The 21,145-nt window shown below is 38.5% G+C and overlaps 1 protein-coding gene across 1 annotated transcript; it reads right to left on the reverse strand.

Moving 5' to 3' along the window:
- Nucleotides 1-175: 175 nt before the first annotated feature.
- usp4 (ubiquitin specific peptidase 4 (proto-oncogene)) lies at nt 176-20,690 on the reverse strand. The gene is made up of 22 exons (XM_053499461.1): nt 20,417-20,690; nt 19,186-19,313; nt 16,720-16,850; nt 15,531-15,657; nt 14,280-14,425; nt 13,315-13,376; nt 13,052-13,207; nt 12,772-12,889; nt 12,448-12,621; nt 12,105-12,263; nt 11,745-11,969; nt 11,433-11,516; nt 11,163-11,257; nt 10,859-11,041; nt 10,433-10,650; nt 9,914-10,141; nt 9,721-9,791; nt 9,517-9,632; nt 9,216-9,365; nt 7,190-7,293; nt 6,763-6,851; nt 176-1,911 (listed from the first exon to the last, which is right to left on the reverse strand). The coding sequence occupies exons 1-22, from the start codon at nt 20,563-20,565 to the stop codon at nt 1,789-1,791; spliced, it is 3,036 nt and encodes a 1,011-aa protein (XP_053355436.1). The 5' UTR covers nt 20,566-20,690; the 3' UTR covers nt 176-1,788.
- Between the last annotated feature and the right edge of the window lie 455 nt (nt 20,691-21,145).

Here is a 21,145-nt window from a genome sequence, read left to right on the forward strand (position 1 = left end):
GGTCATCAAATATTAATTAAAGGAGAAAGAACATTTTTGAAATGATCATTTTGTAGACATATTGGCAATACTTATGAAGTGCTTATGAAAACTATTACCTGGACAAAAAGATTGTACTCAGAATACCATTGCATTGACTAAAAACCATCCTGGAAAAGTAAACATCACTCTCCGGTTAGGCTTCAAATCTTTATTGTCTTTTTCATTTGTTTTCAAAAACCTTGCACATATTGCCATGATAAATATCAGAACACAAAGAAGATATCCTATTTTGCAGATAGTACATGACTATTTACATCTAGGCAACATCTCTGAAAATGTTTTTTTTTTTCTTTTTGTCTTTTTAATGGTTGGTAATCTGACAAGGTGACTTTTTAGAAAATGCGCTGGCCAGTATGAGAGACTTTCTAGGCTCCATGTTGTAAATCAACCATGTACTTATCATAGCCTGATTTTAATGAGATAAACACATGAGGACTGAGCAAGTTTTTCATTTTGCAGATTTGCAAGACACATGCATGCTGCTATTCCACAGAAAAGCATAAGATTAAAGATGCAGACTGATGATAAATTAACATCAAGGGACTGTGGTGAGAAGATCCTCCTAGAATGTACAAAAACCAAATAATTCGGCAACCAATTAAAGCAAATTGAAAGTGTACAGGATGGCAGGTAGGACAGTGTACTATTGTATTTTAATGAACGTTAAAGCCTCTACATAGCTTCCACTTAAACCTTTTTTCTGTCAAAAGTTGCAGCCTTTACAAGTCTCAAATGTAGCACCACTCTCGAGCAGTGGCTCGATGCGCCTCTCTATCTGGCCTTGGAGGCGGGCGAGCAAGTCCCAGGACAAATAAAATGAAAAGAAAAAAAAAACATGAAAATTCATCAAAGTGGAAGAGTTCAATCAGCATCATATTGCAAACGTGGTCTCAAACAATAGTATGTATTATGAATCTCAGTGCCTTGTACAGCTGGACATGTACGTTTACTATTAAAATGTAAATTAAATCCACTCACACAAGCCCCTCTTTTTCAATTTCTGGGGCAAAAAGGCAGCTAGTGCTAACATTTCAGAAAGCAGCACAATAATGAAGATCAGCAGTGTAATTATCTTTATCACAACTTTAGCTATAGTTTAGCCTCTCATTCACTGCAGGCTTCAAGTCTTATAGTCAAGTACACATTAAAAAAATTAGCTGAGTTTCAGTTGGATAAAGAAAAGCCTCCTGTTTAAAGGTTCTATGGAGAAAAGTTTTTTTTTCTTTTCTGAGAAGACTATTCCTTACCAGAGGCACATTTAACTAAACATTTTCAGAGTGTAATAGAACACTGGAGAGAGGAAAGAATTAAACCTCTTAATTTTGTACACATTTCCTGTCGCCCTGACAAGCTTTACTGCCACCAACCCTTACAACTTTGGTGGATGCAGCACAAAACATTTGGCTTCTTTCTGTATTCTACTGGGGGACAAAAAATGCTTTCATTGCAATCATTCTACGCAACATTTTTAAACATATCTGACGACAGGCAAGGTCGAATTTTTTATGTGTATCCATTTTAAACAGAAGCACAGTGCTGGGGAAAAAGTTGCAATTTAAACTAAAATTTTCACTTATTTATTTTCATTATTGTTTTTTTTTAACTCCTTCTTGGCTCATGGAAAATGCATCAGAAACTAAAAGCAGAAAACGCTGGACCTCCTTGTCAAAGCGCTGAAATTCTGGATTGTGAATCAATGATCATTTGCTCATAAAGCTTTTATTTCAGTGTCTAATGACTAAAGAGTCAGTTGGTGTCCATGTGGTCTTCCAGAGAGTCGGAAGCTCCTCCGAGTGAGGCGGAGGGATTGGATCTGGGTGCACCGTCTCCATCTCGCCGCTGGTAGAAAAGCACATAGGCTGCCTTAGTCTGAAAAGAAGCAGATGATCATAACTAACACTGAAATAATACAACATGGAAAAAAAAAACCACAATGACGAGTCAAGAGATAATCTTGTAATGGCATTCGTATCTACACCACTTGCTTCATTGCATAATGAGCAAATGTGATTCACAGATGTGCCCATAAGTTTTTTTTAATTCTTATTCATAGTGTGGTTGAATTGTTACTTAAAATACATGGTACAAGCCAGTTTCCAGAAGGGTGTTACTAATAGGAGTGGTACGAGATCTCGCGAGATCAGATTTGTCTCGCGAGATGCGTCTGGTCTCTCGAGAACGTAACAATATCCTTGCGTTATTGGCATGATGGAGTGTAAGGGAGAAGTAAGGATAGAAGATGCGCCCGCGACATTTAAATCGTTGTGGCAACATTTTGGATTCCTTGTGGAAATAAGAAACGGCGAAAAGAATCAAAGACAAGACAAATGTCAATTTGCAAACACTGTAAGAAATTAATACCGTAAACCTCTGCTAACACAAGCAATATGCAAAAGCATTTAGAAAACAACCACAGCTCCTTACTAAAAGCTGCGCCTGAGAAAGAAAACGGAAAGGAGTTTAATTTGCATGAAAGGGCAAACAACCATAACAAATGCCTTTGCAGCTAAACTTCCACCATCCAATGCAAGAGCCACGGCAATAACAAGAGACATCGGCGTTTTCATTGCAGCCGATATAAGACCATTTTCTGTGGTGGAAAATCTGGGATTTCGGCGACTGATCCACACACTAGAACCAAAGTACCTCTAATCACCTGGAAAGGCTTCCATTAGATTTTGAAACCTGGCTGCACATACAAATGTTCACTCATTTGGCTAGCCCTTTGCAATGAATCAAATTTAAATTCCAGCTTGAATACAAATTTGTCTTTCAACAATGAAGGAAAGAAAAAAGTAATAAAGCTTAACTGATACTCATTTTGTGTTATAAATCCATTTGCTTCACATAGCACTGCAACTCTAAACTTTTGTACAGTTGAATGATGCTTAAAAGCTTAATAAAATCTACTGTTTTTAATTAAATTATTTTTAATTTAATAAACGCATAATGATTCCAAATTCCCCAAGTAATAAGGTTCAATAATTGTTAAATTATCTTAGCAAAATAGTGATTATGATTTTTGCCATACTCGAGCGGCTATACATTCAGTGATAAGAGCATTAGTGAGGCACTGATGGGGAGCGAGGGGGGCCTACCGTACAATAATCCTAAAAATGCGGTTGAGGTTAGTGCGGTTGAGTGCAGGCCACTTAAGCTCTTCCACAGAAACATTATGGAGCATGCTATTTGTTGTCAGAGGCATTGCCATATAGGGCTGCAATAACTAATCGATAAAATCGATAATTATCGATAATGAAATTCGTTGTCAACGAATGCCGTTATCGATTAGTTGGGCTGCTCACGTCACTGAGGCGCGCGACCACAAGATGCACAAATACACACAGATACACAGCCGCTCGCGCAATGGAGGTTACAGAAGCGTCTGCAGGAAAATGCGTGCGTTCCGAGTCCTCCAAGGTATGATTTACATTAAACGCCTCTAAGAAGACGGTAACCTGCACGCTATGCAAGACCGAGCTTTCATGGCATGTCATGCACGAACACTTAAAAAGAAAACATGTTGGTGTTACGGGTGGCAAAACGTCAGCAGGGTCAGTAAAAACTGTATCTCTTCATCGTGTAAAAGTTGAAGTGCTTTTAGTTTAAAATGTTTGCTAACTTCAGGACAGTCGCGCTAGATCTGTTCACGTGCTACTCGCTAGCATCACATTGCGTAGCACATAGCATCACCTCATGAGCAATAGTGATTAGTTAAATGGCGCTACTTTAGATTAGCTTAAAGGGGTCAAACAGGCCTACATGCACTTTAGGCTGTTTGGACTGAACTGTGTGTTAGGAAAATGCGTACACAACCACTCTACGATGATAAAGAGCCGCCCAGTGGTTTTCTTTTCATTTATTACAATAACATGCCCCTTCTGAAATCAGGCCAATCACAAATGCCTGTCAATGTGACGCCACACCGACAGAGGCCGCTCCTACACTAGTTGATTGACACTGGTGTTTTAGCAAAGACCCGCCCCGAGTGAAAAGAAGCTGTCTGCCATTGTTTTTCGCCGCTGGAGCAAAATGGCGCCTAAGCGAGTGTTGTGTACAGTTGTTGGGTGTAATAGCGAACACAGCAGTTGTCATTCACTACCTAGGGTTAGTGACCTAGGGTACCTACCTAGGGTTAGGTATCTGAGCCACTGAGGACGCAGTGGCTGAATTTAGTTTTTGAAGCTAACGTCCCCGCCGATTTACCTAAATGCGTTCATGTTTGCGATAATCATTTTTCACCAGACTGCTTTATAAACGCGGGTCAATATAAAGCTGGTTTTACTAGGAAGCTGCTCCTAAAAAACGGATCTGTACTAATGCTTCGTGTTCCTGCTTCATCTTCACCAGGCTCGGTGAGTGTGATTTATTTTACTATGACTCTTTGCAGATCGCCTTTTCTAATAATCACGATAAATGCGGAGTGTAAGTTAACTTACACTCTCATAGAACATGGTTATGGCTTCTTCTTTATGTACATCCGTCTCTATATAACCCCTTATCCCCCGTTTATAATAAACAATGCATTAAGGTGATTGTCTAGTTGCAAACTGTGTACGTAGTCGGAAAACTATATTATGCTTACCTTTGTTACGTTAGATGGTTTATTACGATGTCGGTCGAAGATTAAGAAGTCATGTAAACACATCAGTAAACACATCGCGTCCGTATCTCTCTCGGTAAGCTTCTCCGGTTTTTGTTGTTGTTGCTCGCGGCAGCGCAACAGCCCGTTAATTCATGCCCATGCAGTGATTAGAAAGACAAATCGAGGCGATGCATGTCCATTCTTTTAATTTCTGCGTTGTCAGGCGATATTACAAACTTCCGCGTAGGTTCCGTACTTAAATCAAACTAAAAACAACTAAAGAAAAAAGGCTCAGGCTCTATAATCCAGCGTTTTCCAGTTTGGACTGCATTACCCACAAAGCACTGCGTTGTGGGCAATGCTTTGTGGGTAATGCAGTCCAAAGCATTGCCCGCACTAGACTACACTTCCGTGGCTATACCCCACGTGTGTTGTGAAGACACGCCCCACAGAACTGGGGGGGCGGGCTCAGCAGAGGTCATGAGCATTTAAATTAGCATGTACTGAAACAGGTTGCTGAGAACAGAGCTAGTTTTTACCAGGTAAAATTAGTGTTTTTTTTACACAATAATTTTTAATTTTTAAATAACGTAAAATACAAACTTTTTTATTAGGACCCTAAAGATCATATTAACATTTAATGAAAAATATGATGTGTGGGACCTTTAATTTAAACGGTGCGAATAACAGTAGAATATTACATTTAGTGATTGTTGTGGTTTTCAGCGAATGCAAATAACACTTTATTTGTAACCATTAGCTTTTTGCATTTCTACATTTTTTTTTTATAGTCCACTACAAAGTTAACTTGTAATTTACTGTGGTTTTACTTATGCATACATCATTTTATTATACAAAATTACATTATTTTAGCTGTTTATATTTTATCAACTGAATATATCAGTGTATTTTTTAAACTATATATATATATATATATATATATATATACTGTATATATTATATACTACATTTCTTTTAAGGTTTAAAATGTCAAAATGAAAGATTATTAAACTCTATATGTGGCTTTTGCGTTTTTAAAAGTTTTGTTTTTATACATTAATAATACCCTGTTTTTTTTTTTAATAGTTATAAGCGAAATATCAAATTAACGAAGCGGATAGGTTTTATCCGATTAATCGAAAACATAATCGCCCAAGTAATCAATTATCAAAATAATCGTTAGTTGCAGCCCTATTGCCATATTTACTATGTTTAGGCCTCTTTATTCCAGTGAAGGGAAATTGTAATGCTACAGCATACAAAGACATCGCACAAAAAAATTTTTTTGCGGCAATAGTTTTGAGAAGAACCACCATATGGGTGTGTTGGTCAGGTCACAAACCTTTTCACGGTGTAGTGCATGTGACCAATATAATATGCTTTTATGAAAAAAAAAAATCCCTTACTGGGTGGTATAGTACAACACTGTCCCTGTCCTATTACCCTTACAACACAACTATTCGCCCAATGTTTATACTATTTTTAGTTTGTTTAAAGAATGAGTTCTGGAATATCTATGAAAAATGTTATTGGTATTAATTAATACGGTTTCATCAACAGCCCCATTAATTTAATTTCACTTTTATTTGTTAGGACCAACAAATGAAGCAAAATTCTTATGTTGGAGAGAAACCACATAGCCATATGTTCTGAATACTTTCCCATGTTAGAAAACAAAATTACAGCTTTGTCTATAACTGTTCAAGAGCTAACACTGACTTAAACGATAAATGACAACCATTTCGCAGGAAACGTGACCCTATTAATACATTATAATTACATACATTATTATTGTTTATTTCACTGTCCTCCATTCAAGTCTGTGTTACATTATTGCTTCTGTAGCAACAACTATTAGAATTAACTGTGTCTCCCCAAGGGAAAAAAAAATAAAAAATTCTAACCAACCTGACCAATGCCACTACTATATATGCAAATACGAAACAAGGTTTTAAAACCAGTCCTGTTTTACAGCAGCTGTGCTTTGACAGTTGAAATAAAGATAAAGAAAACTAAAATCTTAAATCATTTTCAATTCGTTTAGACAAAAAAATTTATACTTGTGATGAGAGCAATCACATCATCATAAATTGGACAAATATATTTTGTTAAGAAAGAAAACATGAGAATCTTACCACTATCTGATCCTCAGAGGCAGAGGACACACTGCTGTCATCGAAATAATACCATTTCCCATCAGCCTTATTCTTGGCATATGCGGTATCTGCAACAGGAAATGAAGAAAGTTACTGCTTTACAAAAAAAACATTACGAGTTGCTAACTGTAGACATATTCTTACTTAAAATTCTCTCAATTCAGATCAAGCAAGCAAAGGGACCTGACACAATACAGTAGGGGACATAAAAGCCCAGAGCAGTGCTCAGTGAATAAATGTCTTAAAATGCAGTTAGGTAAGAAAATACTAATGAAAACAGACAGGGGATAAAATCTGGGCTAGGTTGACTAAGATAAACTGAATAAATATTAACTTGCTCTGGGGATTACTTTGCTGCAGAGGAAGTAAGTTTCAACAAAAAGGAAAGAATGCAAACAAAACTCACAGTGGCCTCCACCCATTCCTCCATAGTGGTTAGAGATAGCAACAAGGTCATATATATATGGCTCAGCTTTGGGGTCGCAGACAAATTCGGACATGTTCAGATCCCTGTGGGACGACATGAAGCAGCATTGCTTTAGCAAAACGGCAAAAATTTTATGAAACAATGATATTAATAGCAAGTAGACTGCTTGGGCCAAATGACTGTATAAACATTTGGGAAATCTTGACTGCTATTGGTTAAAGGCTTTGGAAACAATTTCAACTGGTTTAAAATAGCTGATAAAATGACAGTCTGTTCCTGTTCACTTGCTACGCAACACTGATAAACCATAAACTCAACCAAACGTTGGGGGTGGGGAGTGTGATGCTTAACAGGATTAGCAAAAGACTTGCTGAACTAGAACTTTCATACATTGTACAGACCATTTTCTCAAAGTAAGAAATTCCTGATTTTCATTAGGTTGAGAGCATCTATACTTGGAAAAGGTATGAAAGCCTTATATAAGGCTGAGTAAATGCATTATATGAGTTATATGCGTTATATGAGTTATAGTCTTAAATAACTGTAAATATTTGTCTGCAGTACTGGAAAGAGGAGAGATCAGCTACCGGCCAAAATCCACATTTAAAACCAGGCACTGAAGAACTTTTAGCAAGAAAACACAATTGAAAATGTTGTAATCTTAAATACTGTCTCCTGAGTATTTAGCTTTTAAGTTGTTTTGAATTGCCTCTGAATGATTCAATCAAGGCTACAAAGCTAACTAGTTTCTAACAAGGCTAAATGCCAAAATCACTCCCTAATCTCTTTTCAAGAGCACAATTTGATGAGTGGAACAAGGGGTTGTAAGTTACACCCTACATAGTGCACTAGCATTCCAATTTACACTATTTGGGATTCAACCCCAAAAGGTAGCTGATACTAAAGCAGGGGTCGCCAAATCCAGTCCTGGAGGGCCAGTTTGTAATTCACCAACACCTAAACACACCCACTGAACCATAATTAACAGATTAGTTAAATCACCAAACTGTGTTAGACACTGGCCCTCCAGGACTGGATTTGGAGCAAAATAGCAAAATAGGTAAAAATATAAAGATGTAATAATGAGATTCACAAGACTGTCCACCACCTACATGATTTATTCTCCTCAAATGTTGGCTACACAGTACCGGTAAGAATTTAAAAAACACGAATTGCCAGTCGCCAGCTTTCCCGGTTAGTTAGTTTTGCGAGTTGCAGAAGGATGTGTGTTGGCAAAGTTAAACAACTAGTTAAATAAACAAACAAAACAATCTATGAATAATACATGGTGTTTGTGGAACTGTTGTATAAAAGTAACATAACACTCAAGGTATCGTGTTGTGCTGAATATCAGCAGGGCTGCAACATCATCTATACTCAAGCTGTACCCTTGTGTCTACAGCCACATGACAGCTGTTCTGATATGCAATACAGCATAAAAATATTTGTAATATTGCTTAATTATACAATAAACAAGCTACATATATACCTTCAACAATACACCTGCAAATTAAATAAAATTCTTTTATTCCGTTTACATCATCAGCACAATCCAGGTGCATGTGGATAAAGGCGTCACAAACAAACAAGCTGTTGGTATAATGGTAAGTATTAGACTAGCAATGCTCTGAAAGGCTAGGTAGAAGAATCTTGTGGATTTTCATTTGTCACATGAGTTAAACCAACTAAACCAACTGCTACACCCTCCAATCTGACCATAATTAAACATGAAAGACTTGAGTACAATAAAATTAATGAATGAATCAAGAAATATTTATTCATATTTAAACATTACTAAACACCCCACACTACTGTCCTAACAACTTGCTGCCATCTGGTGGAGAAAATGTTCTTGTAAAATGGTCTCACTTACAAACTGTATTTAACCATATATAAATCTTATGAGCATTCACATATACCAGGAAACTATTAAAATGTCCATAGTAATAAAACAATTTAATTTAAAAGTGACGAAACCTCCTGTGTAGAGCTAATATTGTCTGACCTGATGGGGAAATCAACTACAGTATCCAGTTTGTCTCTCCAGCAGCGGTTGTAGGAGAAGCGCTTGAGATGAACCACCAAAATGCGGGGTAAGGACCACAGATCAAACTTCTTCGTAGCCTGCTGGTGCTTTTTACAAGTAGGGCAGTACCTACACAGAGAGGTGGCACAATTTATTTCTCAATAGCGAACACACAAATAAACCAGTAACACCAATTTTTTGTCACTATAATGAATCAATTCATTTTTGAGAATATAGTAAATGTGGCAATGTTACTGTAATTTGAGGTAAGTTTATCTACCATGGATCATGCTCTCCCAGTGTCTCCATGGTAGTGAAGAGCTCGATGCATTCCTTTAGAGCTACTGTGGCCTTCTTTTTCTGAGCCTGCATCATACTATCATGTTTCTCGTAAGCCTTGAAAGTGAGACAGCAAAGTTGACATCATTCTCAGAGTATAACATTAAAAGTTCACTTGAAAAACAATATATAAAACATTGCCAACCTCTGCCTCCTGATCATTGTAGCACAGCCTTTTGGTTTCTGAGTCCCAGTCAATGGCTACTGTGGAATGTGCTGCAAAGATGGGTTTTTTTTTTGTTACTTCATTGGTTTACTCTTACTGTTTTCTTTGTTACTCAAATATCCAGATCGCTAAAACTGATGTAATAGGAAGCGGGGGGGTGAATCACACTTACAAGTGAGTTTGAGGACGTTGCCAGCTAAGGGACTGATATTAGCCGTGCCATAGGAGTTTACCATGCTAAAAGAAAAAAGTTTAGGCCGGGAAGAACAAGTCTTTTCAGTAGAAGCAGAGGCAGCGGGTCCATTCTCAGGCTCTGAGGTCTCGTCCTCCCCATCCACAGTCTCTGACTGGCTGCTTTCTGGATTTGGGCTCCCCTGGTGGTCCATAGCTTCCTCTTCACCTGAAAATATATATTTTTTAAAATTATATATGGAATAGGGATAGGGTCTGGCCACAAGCCATCCAGGCGACCGACACTCCCCACCCTGAGGATATATCTGTTGTTTCTGTGACAGTTAGGGTCGGGCTGACAGCATGACGCCCAATTGTATCTGACCTTGCTCCAGGGTTCAACATTTACATATAATTTACCCACAACACTTTTATGCTGCCAGGTATTTATATGGTAGTATTAGACACCTTATCAGCACTCTAATTGAAATAGACTAGGGGAAAAAAAGTTTTTCCTTACCATCACACATTCCATTGGGCCCGTTGCACGTGTGGTTGCTTCCAGTGGTAGAACAAGCACTGCCGGACGCGCCATTGGACATTGGGCTGCTACAGCCACTTATCCCTGCATTGTGACTAGATACTACATCTCCGCCATCTGAAATGCTGCTAGAAGACGTGGCTGTGGCAAACACTCTGCTCTCGACCGTGGTACCCTGTGTGTGTTTCACATAACGCCTAAAGAAACCAAGGGAAGAAGAATCTTGATTGTGAAGTCACCATTACTAAAGACCATAAACCTATAATACCCTTAGACCTATTTACCATAAATAAATTAAATCTGCACCCAGTTTCATTTATTACAAAGCTTGCAGCATTAACAAAGATAACAAATAAATGTACAGGATGAATGCAGATCACACACAAATTCTAGGAGAACGCTCACCCAATCCTCTCTAGCACCCGCTCATACAGGGTGTCTGGGGAAAGGTTGTGACGAGGAACAGTGATGAGGAGTGGCTGTCCAAACAGCATAGTGCACGAGGAGCCTCCACTGTGCTTGACATCCCTCTCCCTGAAGTATACTGGCAGATTCATTCTTTCGCTGTCCTCCTCCAACACCTCATAGCTAAAACACATACATTAATGTAGGACAGCTGTCAGATTCTCAAGCAGACAAAACAGCCAACGCACACAAGTTGTTTTTAAGTCATTAAATACATTAAATAAAATCGTTATTTAAGACTCACATAAAGATGTCATCTTTTTCCATTATTTGGTTCAGACCTTCATCCTTTCTGTAAATTTTATGGAATCTGTGATTGTAAACATCAGCCACAACCATCTAGATATAAAAGGAATATGACAGAAAGCAAAATCCAAATTACATACTTTAACTGAAACTGATAACCAATTAAGCATTAAAAGATACAGTTCCGGTTCTAGAATATAGAAAATTACTAAACAAAAAAACATTCATTTAGAGTGTGTGTGTGTGTGTATGATTTTTCAAGTCTCACATTCTCTGCAGGAACTCCAGATAGCTTGGCCAACGCACTGCACAGGTCTGACACTGCACCTAGTTTAGGGACCACCACACGATACTGGGAGAGATTGAGAATAAAGAAGAGAGATCAAAGAGGGGTTCATTTGATCCTACCTATTTACATTCAAACAATCACTAGATCACTTGCTCAAATGCTGCATAATAAACCTGAAGGGCTAAGTTCAAGGTTTTTCTATTCATAAATACAAGCCATATTAGCAACATGTGATGTATCCGTTTAAAGACAAAACCAAACTACAGATAGAAAACTGCTGTTGATTCATACTTGCATGGGTCTGGACTGAGGGTCGATGCGGACCAAGAACACCTCCATGGTACGATCTTTCTTCATGGGCAGTGGCAATGTGAGGTAGCAAAAAGGGTCAAAAGTGACAGACACTTTGGAGCACTCAGGGCAGACCAGAGTGGACTTGAACAGGCCATGAAAGATATCTACAATGATGGAATCATTACGAAGACGATGATTCTTCCATGCCTCTTTAGCCACAATCTGGAAAAGTAAAAACAGAACAAGACTTAAGTTTCCCTTCTATAAGGGATGTAACATTATTGCTATGCTTAGTTAGAGCAATTGTCAAGGCTATATTGCAAAACATGAAACACTTTATAACTGCTTGTGAAATACCTCATCTGGTCTGCCTTCTGCATCTCTCAAGGCCAGGTAAGGCTTCTTCTTGACACGATTTAGGTCTTCATGTAGGCCATCAAGCAAGAAAGCCAAAAGCTCCTGAGAGTCCTGCTGCTGGTACCCTGAGAACTGAGGGGCAAAACGGCCAACCTGCGTCTGTAGATAAGAGACACCATACTTCACAATGAGCACTGTCAAATAACATTTAATCATCTTATACCATGCTAAATGTAATCACTTGGAGCCTTCTTATCCAGACAGGGTGGTTTTGATGTACGTACATATTTTGATAGACTAAAAGCTAAAATGTTAATGGCATAACTTGCTCCTGAAGATTTACTTTAAATGTGCGGGGAGCCACGTAGCTGCTTCGGCTGAGCCACATCTGTTTTATCAGGTCTGCAAAGGCCTCAGCGATCTCCCCTCGCATTCCTAAAGGATTCTCTCGATTGATCTCAGCTTCATACTGGTCCTCCAGAAAGTATTCTGTCAGTGGGGGCGAATTGCTTAGACACTAAAAAAGGTAAATAAACAACAAAAAGCATTTCAATACAAAACATAAATTTAAAAGATTGCAAGTTTACATGTCAAAGGTCAGGCTTCTTAGCAACTAGATGTGTGATAATCAATAACATGCAAGTGTGCGTTTTGTACATTTATGTACCTGAAGTGCAGAGTTCATGAAGCAGGTATTGCCCAGATTGCTGAGGCCACACAGGCCAGGCTGGGAGGCAGACTCTCGATAACTGTAGGATGAGCTGTAAGAGCTGTATCCTCCCAACCTGCAGGTGAAGAACAATATTCTTTTTTTCTTCTTTGCACAAATATCAAACATGTAATTGAATCAGGTTTTTGTAAGCTATATAACTATGAAAAAAAAACACAAAAGAAAGTTACAATGCAATCATACAGACTGAAAATAAAAAGTGAGGTTGAAAACAAACCTGATTCCAGATGTGCTGTTGTTAAGTGTGTAGCTTGAGTTGCTACTGCTGCTGCTGCCGCCGTCTCCGTTGGTCACCGTAGAAGAAATGGTGGCAGAGGAATTGGACGACAGCTTTGGTGACGTTGTGAAATTCCTAGAGGTGGCTGTACTGGACCTGGAAGTAAATCAAATAGTAAATGAAGAAGAAAAAAAAAAAAAAAAACACAACATAAGTCAATACTAAGTAAATAATCGTGCAACGGTAAACCTGAACATACTCACTTGGGGTGGGAGGCTTGTCTGGGCCATGTACCATCTTCATTCTTTCTCTCAATCACAAGTACCTGAGGGCAAAACAAATCAACATTAGATATCTAAAAAAAAGAAACTGAATCAGCCACACAAATGGTCTGGTATGTTACCATGCTTAGTTACCATAACGGTTTAGTGATGTTCAGACAGAAGCACATATCTGATTTATTTCTCATTGCAAATAACAAGTACCTAAAACTGACGAGTCACATTTACTAGCATATTCCTAAGTAGCTCTAACAGCTGCAGTGTTGGCAAATATCTGAGTAATAATGGGAAGGAGAAATTAAGGAGGTATAAAGGGTAGACCATGGAATCATAAACAAATTATTTTATGGCCTCGAAAAACAAACACAATGATTAAAAAACTAGAAACTTATTCTAAATTGTGTCACGGTTATTTTAGGTCCTACTCAGTATGTTTACAGTCTTTGATCCTCCTCTGCCCTGCCGGTTTTCAAGCCACACGTATATTATTTTTAAAATGTCAGATTTTATTTCTTCTTTTTTGCTGTTTAGAAAAGCTTTTTCACTCAAAGTAAAACTCAGAGCTTGTTCGTAAGTCCAATTTGTTTGTAAGTCCAACAAACATTGTCTAGGTACTAGATTACAAACACAATTGGTTATACAAAGTATAAAACTAACATGTTCTATGATCTTGTCCTTGTTCATAAGAATTGAACGATTCCTGTTAAATGAATGAGCAATGTCTGCCATCTTTCACTTTTGTCCTGTACATCTTAGTAGTACCATCTTTATTGCCGCTGCTTTATGCTTGCTTCCAGACATCTTGGGAAGCATGCATGTGATAATATACGCCGGACATATGATCGGACTTTCACGATTAAACATGTGCAAACACTAGGTCATTTCCCCCAAAAGCTTGTATGCAGGGCACTTACTGTATTAGTAGAACAGGAAGTGTTGTTGCCTACCTGGCCCTGGAAAAGCCCAGCATCCTGAACAGTGCTGTCAGGCTTGTTTAACTGCTCATAAGTGTTACTCATGTACTTGTTCCACAACCGAGTCTCCTTCTCAGATGGGATATTGAAGAGGGTCCTCATTTCTTTCTCAATGGTATCTAAAGAATGATGACAAACCATCAGGAAAATTAATCAATGTTCATTGCGTCATTGCTGCTTTAAAAAATATTAAATGCATTTCTAGCAAAAATAAAAACAACATGTTTTTAGGTAAAATGGTAACATATCTAAGAAGAAATCAAAGTCATGACAGATTTTTTTTTTTTTTTTAACCAATAAAAGAGTATTTACTGTCTTGTCTCTCAGCTACTTCTGGTTAAACGTTCCTATATCTCTAAGCTATATATCGATGTTATCTAATCAAACCATTTATTGGTGAAGATTTGTGATTATTTAAAAATAACAGGTCTATTTTGCCTGTTTTACCCTAAAGACTTATATCATAATTATATCATCATTTTGTAGTTATGCACAGGTCACATCCAACCCACCTGACCCGCACCAATATGCGCAAATTAAGAACCGCCCTGTCACTCACTGAAAAAAAAATAAACCATGTAGTTTATTACCACTAGACTGATAAATGTGACAGAGGAGCATACTGCCAGCAGACTGCAAGGAAGCACTTTACTCTTTGTCCTCTGCTCTCAGAAGAGGTAGGATCTAATAAATACAATACATGACAAGGAGAATAAACAAATAGCTCCAGACTTATGACAAAACTATACGAGTTTTCATGCCGGTGGTGTAAACACAGTGAAAACAAAAGCTACGAAAACTATTTAGGGGAAATTTGCATCTCTTATAATAAATCTGCTTTTGTGTGTGTGTAAAGACAGAGTGACAAAGCGCAAAGTCATGGACCCACTCGCCTGCAATATTTTTTGGGGGGATTTTTTTTTTTAACAACAAATCTTCAAAAAAGTCTGAAGGGTCAACCCTGCCTCCTAACTGAGAAGAATTTTTGTTTTGCTTAGAGTTGCTCTGTGATCCTAAATCACACGCATGCTAAGAGACTCATAGCTAGAAGATTTTAAGGTAATTTAGCAGCTCTCTAAAAGGGTTTCTAAACGTTTATAAACACAGCCCCAGGTGCTTAATGATGAAGTTTAAGAGTAAGACACTGAAAGGTCTTTAAAATAATAAACAGCTTTCAGTTTGTTTAAAATCTTTATAAAGACGATGAAGCTGGTGCTCTCATACCAATAGTGTCAGCTTTGCTGAAATGGCGAGTGACCACGTTGTCCATGTTATCATTTTCACACAGGTTCAGCTCCAGCAGATAGACTTCCACTTTACAGTGCTTCACAAACATGCCATGCTCAACCACCTAGAGAAGGGGGGGAACAAAAAAATTATATATAAATTAATGATGTTTTTAAGCTAAAAAAATTAAGTGAATAAAGTCTAAAATCTCTTTCACTCACTCATCTTTTATACCGCTTTATCCTGTATTCAGGGTCACGGGGACCTGGAGCCTATCCTAGGAGACTTAATGTATGAGGCAGGGTACACCCTGGACAGGGTGCCAATCCATCGCAGGGCATACACTCTCACACTTATTCACACACTACGGGCAATTTGGAAACGCCAATTAGCCTAGCCTGCATATTTTTGGACTGTGGGAGCAACCCACCAAGGACAGGGAGAACATGCAAACTCCATGTACACAGAGACTTGAATCAAGCCTGGCCAGGAATCAAACCTGGACCCTGGAGGTGCAAGGCCTCAGTGCTAACCATGTCTAAAATCTAACAAATATAAATAATGATAAATGTGTTTTTATTTTGACTCTTATGCCAGGATTAGGCAGAATTAGTTCCCTTTACATACAGGTGTGTCACAGTGCAAGTTACTCATACTGAATATTTACTAAAATTTCTGTTTCTTTTAATCTCATGTAAGATTCTAGTTCACTTTTATACACAGTAAACACTAAATGGCAAAAAGCCCAACAACAGGGAATTACACTGAAAGCTAACTTCATCTAGCAGTTTGAATACATCAGGTGCTGAATTCTGAGTTCCCTTTGCATGGATGGATGTTACACAGCAGCCCAATATCACATGCTCTCACTAGAACTAACCGAAATTATGATTTATTTTGCAGCACAGGCATGCCTACTCAGAATCAGTTCCTGGTGACACAGTTAATATTATTACTACTACGCCCTCTCCTTTGCTCCTGAATTGGTGGAAATGTTAGTTTTCCTGCCTTCTTGTTCAGGTCCAGATGATTAAATCGTTTATCACTATCTCACAAGTCTACTGGCAAAGACTACAAGACAGCAGCCCTCTTTAACAACAAACAAACAAAACTATTACACAAGAGCCTGGGTTCATGCAGTGTGAAAAAACTGAACCTTCACAAAAAGAGCAAAGAAGTGCGTTACCTTCCTGACGATGGGCCGCTGTCCTTCTAGACATCCATACCAGCTGACGAGGTTGTTCCATGCTTCTGTAGGCACCAGGACATAATCTAACTCATCTATGAGATGTTCCTTCAACGATTGGGTTTCCTGATCTACAAGACAAACACAGGCAATATATACATTAAAACTGACTACAAGACAGCGGCCCTCTTTTTTTAGTGACTGGGGAAAAGAAAATCTGCCCTTCATTGTTTACTTATAATAAAGCTACTAATGTAAGTCATAATATAAACATGCATGCGGTCACTGTTCAAAACAACCACATCATTAGCGGTATGCTAATCATATTAATTATATAACGAGTGTGATTACACAACAAGTCACTGATTAATTCTTTCACTTGCTTAACACTTGCTACATTTAGAATGGCATCTTAACATTTTTACAGAAATCAATAACAAGAAGCCTGCAGAGTGACGTACAGAAGTGCTTCATTGTCACTTGTGAGAGGGATTAGTCGAGGAGATAATTTACCATGACGGAACCACCACTGAGCTGGTCTTATCTTGGTGTTGGACAATTCCCAGCACAACAGACACACTAGTTTGCACAGTGCTGATGGATGTAGACCAGAAACAGTAGTCTATGGTGTGTCCAACAGTCAGTGACTATAGCACATATTTTTCCATAACCCATGTATCGTCATTATCAGTGTCCGTTTCTGCAGTTAATAAACACTGCCTGAATATGCCTGAATGTTTGTCACCTGTCATCACAAAATATGATTTTCAATTTCAAAATTTGGTCTCTCTTTCCTCTTACTCTAACCCCTACTCTTCAGTGAAGCATTTTCACTCAATTTTAGGAGTGTGACCATGGGTGCCCATTCAGTAACAATTATTAAAAAAGGTCAGTCTTTGATTCTGGGTAAGGAGGCCTGGGGTTGCAAATAGTATCTCGATTTATCTTAGGGCATTTTCACGTTAGAATGCAATCATTCCATGCTCAGAAATTTTGCCTGAATCTTCTTAAAAAGGCAGTCTCAAAAACAATACAGCTTACTTGAGCACAGATCAAATGGATATGGAAGCCAATCACACCGGACAAAGAAAAGTAAATCGCTGTTTAGAAGACAGTACCATCAATGCGGTCTGTCTTCTTGTGTAGTAGCATGCACCATACTCACTGACTGACCCACAGGTAGAAAATAGGAAAGCACGCGAGAACATCGCTCTTGACAATTTTCCTGAAATATTATTATTATTAGGCATAGAACGAAATTAACTTCCTTGTTTGCTTATTTTCTTGTGTTAAATGGCAGCTCACATAGGGCTGGGCAATTAATCGAAAAGTAATCGAAATCGACATTCAGAACCTATAATCGATCAAATTTTCCCAGGTCAATTATTTCAATTACTTTCCCTTTGAAAACACTACCGCGTGTGGAGTCACGTTACCCCGCTCCATTACGTTACGTTATTCTGCCAACATGTTGAGCCTGGAGAGCTTAAACACTGAGGCAACAAGAGCAAAAATCAAAAATCTCTCATTTGTAATATGTGTTATAATAATGTGAGCATATTTACTATACAAAACTTGTCAGTGAACAATGAGGGCAAATAAATAAATAAAATAATCGCTCATTAATCGTAATCAAGTTAAAATGTTCAATTAATCGAGATTTTGATTTTAGGCCAAATCGCCCAGCCCTAAGCTCACAACTGGAAGTAGGTGCATACTGCTACGTGTTGTATTGAAGGATGTAAATACGTAAGCATACGACTGTTCCAACTATCTCTCAGGGATCGAGGAAGACATGCATCTAGTTTTCTGTCCTGGCTTCTAGGTGGTGAAATAAACAATTTTTTTAAAGATGTAAGCAATAATCTTTAAGTAATATATAGGAGACATCTAAAAACATCTCTGTTTCTTAGGTGTTTAGGTTAACTCCATCCTTCCCCCAATAAATAAATAAATAAATAAATAAATAAAAATCAAACATTTTCTTAACGATGGTGCTTCTAATTAGCCGCCTGGTGAACCAGTGTAAGGATATATATAAGCGCATCTGTCAAATGCATAAATGTAAATGTTCATTCATCTTCCATACTGCTTATCCTAAATAGGGTCTCTGGGCACAAGGCGGGGTTTACATTGAGGGGGCACCAAGCCATCACAGGGCAAAAATGCTATGGGCAATTTAGGAACACCAATTAACCTAATCTGCACAGTAATGGACTGTGGAAGGAAATTGGAGCACCCAGAGCAAACCCACCAACCCACCCACCGGAGAGAACATACAACCTCCACAGGCACACAGGGAATCAAACACTGGACCCTGGAGGTGCGAGGCCACAGTGCGAACCACTACACGACCATTACCTCCACAGATTAATACATTCCTGTAAAATGTTGCCCACACTTGTGAAACTCTAGTCAAAGAGTTCTACTGAAAACAACAATTTTTTTAATGAATGCAAGACTTACCTGAAAAAAGCCCGGAGTTGTCAATGGGTCCAGGATACAAGTTTTGCTCTCCAACATTATACAAATCCCAGCTGTCAAAGCCCACATATTTTTTCCACTGTTTAAACCATCGACTGTCGATCAAAAACCTACAAAAACAGCCATGATGGGAGAGATTGGCAATTGTAATAATAAAATACCAGACTACAGACTACATTGGCCTGAAGTCCTAATCTGCATTTTAAAGTGATGCATGTTCCTTTTAAACTGCATAAGCTCGTTAGCAAGGATTCCCTTCGAGGTAGAGCAGAAGGCAGGTGAGCTGTGTGATCTGTTCTCACTCCCTGAGCAAAGCTGAAATCTCAGTGATGAGAGTTTACAGACACACTTTACTCTCACTAAACCCATTGTGAAGCTCAGCACTGGTAACTGACAGGCTAAAGAGAAATTTATCAGTTACCTCTTAGGTTTATTATAATCTCAAACCAGTGCTTAAACGTCTCACATTTTACTCATTAAATAAATAATATCTGATGTTGATTTTGCTGTCACACTCTCTGGGTGTTATCCAGTGCCCATGACAAAGCAGTAGCATTGCTAACTAACGTTAACTAAAACTAGCTTGAGGACCAACATGACTAACAGCTGTTTGTTTGACAACAAATACACTTTAAAAAAAAATATTTCCGCGTTTATCATTATAAACGAATTAAACTATCGTTCAAAGCTAACCAAATTATATTATAACTATTATCTTTCGCCTGGTTAAAGTAGCAGCTAAGCTAATGTGCTAGTGAGCCGTCTGTACAAGTTAGCTAACCTGATTATCATTAGAAAACACAAACAGCCTTTAGCTGAGTGGTCTATTTAACTTGTTAAAACGAAAGTTCGAGAAGGCGCCGATAAAAACAGTCGAATTTAAACCGATACACTGGCTAATAACATGTTAGCCCACAACATGTTTAAGCAGCTAATATTCGCCGCGTTTTAACGAAATAACATCTTGGTGGGAACAAACAACTAAAATATTGTCACACTAATTAATTAACTTTGTGTCAACTATATGAGCTCGTATGTTACTGTTTTACGACATTAGCCTAGCTTAAGGAGCTAAGCGCTGACCTGAGATGACTGCCGGAGGTTCGGCTCCACTGAGCTAGCAGCTCATACACACAGCCACTGCACGCGTTTGGACGGCAAGCTAGCTAACTTTGAGCCAAAGGAACTGGAGAATAAGTATTAATTCTCTTACCATTCGTCTCCTTTTCGGAGTGTCGTTTTCAGAAGAGCTCCAATGGTCTGTTTTTGACTATCGATTGAAGGAAGTGGTTTTTGCGTAGACACGGGCTCCGCGACCGGCTCTGCGGCGTTGCCCGGCTCAGGTCCACCTCCCTCCGCCATGACGCACTGAGTGAAGCCGCTGAGGGCGAGTGCAGCTCAAGGAAACGCGCTAGTATGGCTAAGCTAACTTAACGCACGCGCGAGCGAGCGTATCCACCTCCTCTAGCGATTCGCACTCACAGTGGAACTGCGTCACGCAAAAATGTTCATCAATTGTTTGAAACAGTTAGACGCTTTAGTAAGAATTAATCGAATATGAGAATATTAATTCATACATATCAGGTAGGTAATACGAATAAAAATATAAAAAGCAGTTAAAAATATAGTCTAGTTGCACAAGATGCTTGAAAATAGACCTGCTTGCTGAAAACGCATACAAACTGCATCCTGAAGAAGTCTTGCTGACTTTGTAGAAATCCAAAAGATGCAGAGGGAAAAAATAATTTACCGTTTCTGTTTATAGTTTCCTGATAAAGACTGTAGGTCAGTGCATCACAGCGGCTACATCCCAAATGACTCAGGTGGCTTTAGAGTGCACCACATATACTGTGGCTGTCATATTTCCTTTTAGTGCACTTAAACAGAGAGGACGTACGCATTTGAAATCGATCAAACGCTGTCGATAAATCAATTTGACCAT

Source organism: Clarias gariepinus, chromosome 6 (assembly GCF_024256425.1).
Source record: "Clarias gariepinus isolate MV-2021 ecotype Netherlands chromosome 6, CGAR_prim_01v2, whole genome shotgun sequence".
NCBI classification, from domain to species: domain Eukaryota; kingdom Metazoa; phylum Chordata; class Actinopteri; order Siluriformes; family Clariidae; genus Clarias; species Clarias gariepinus.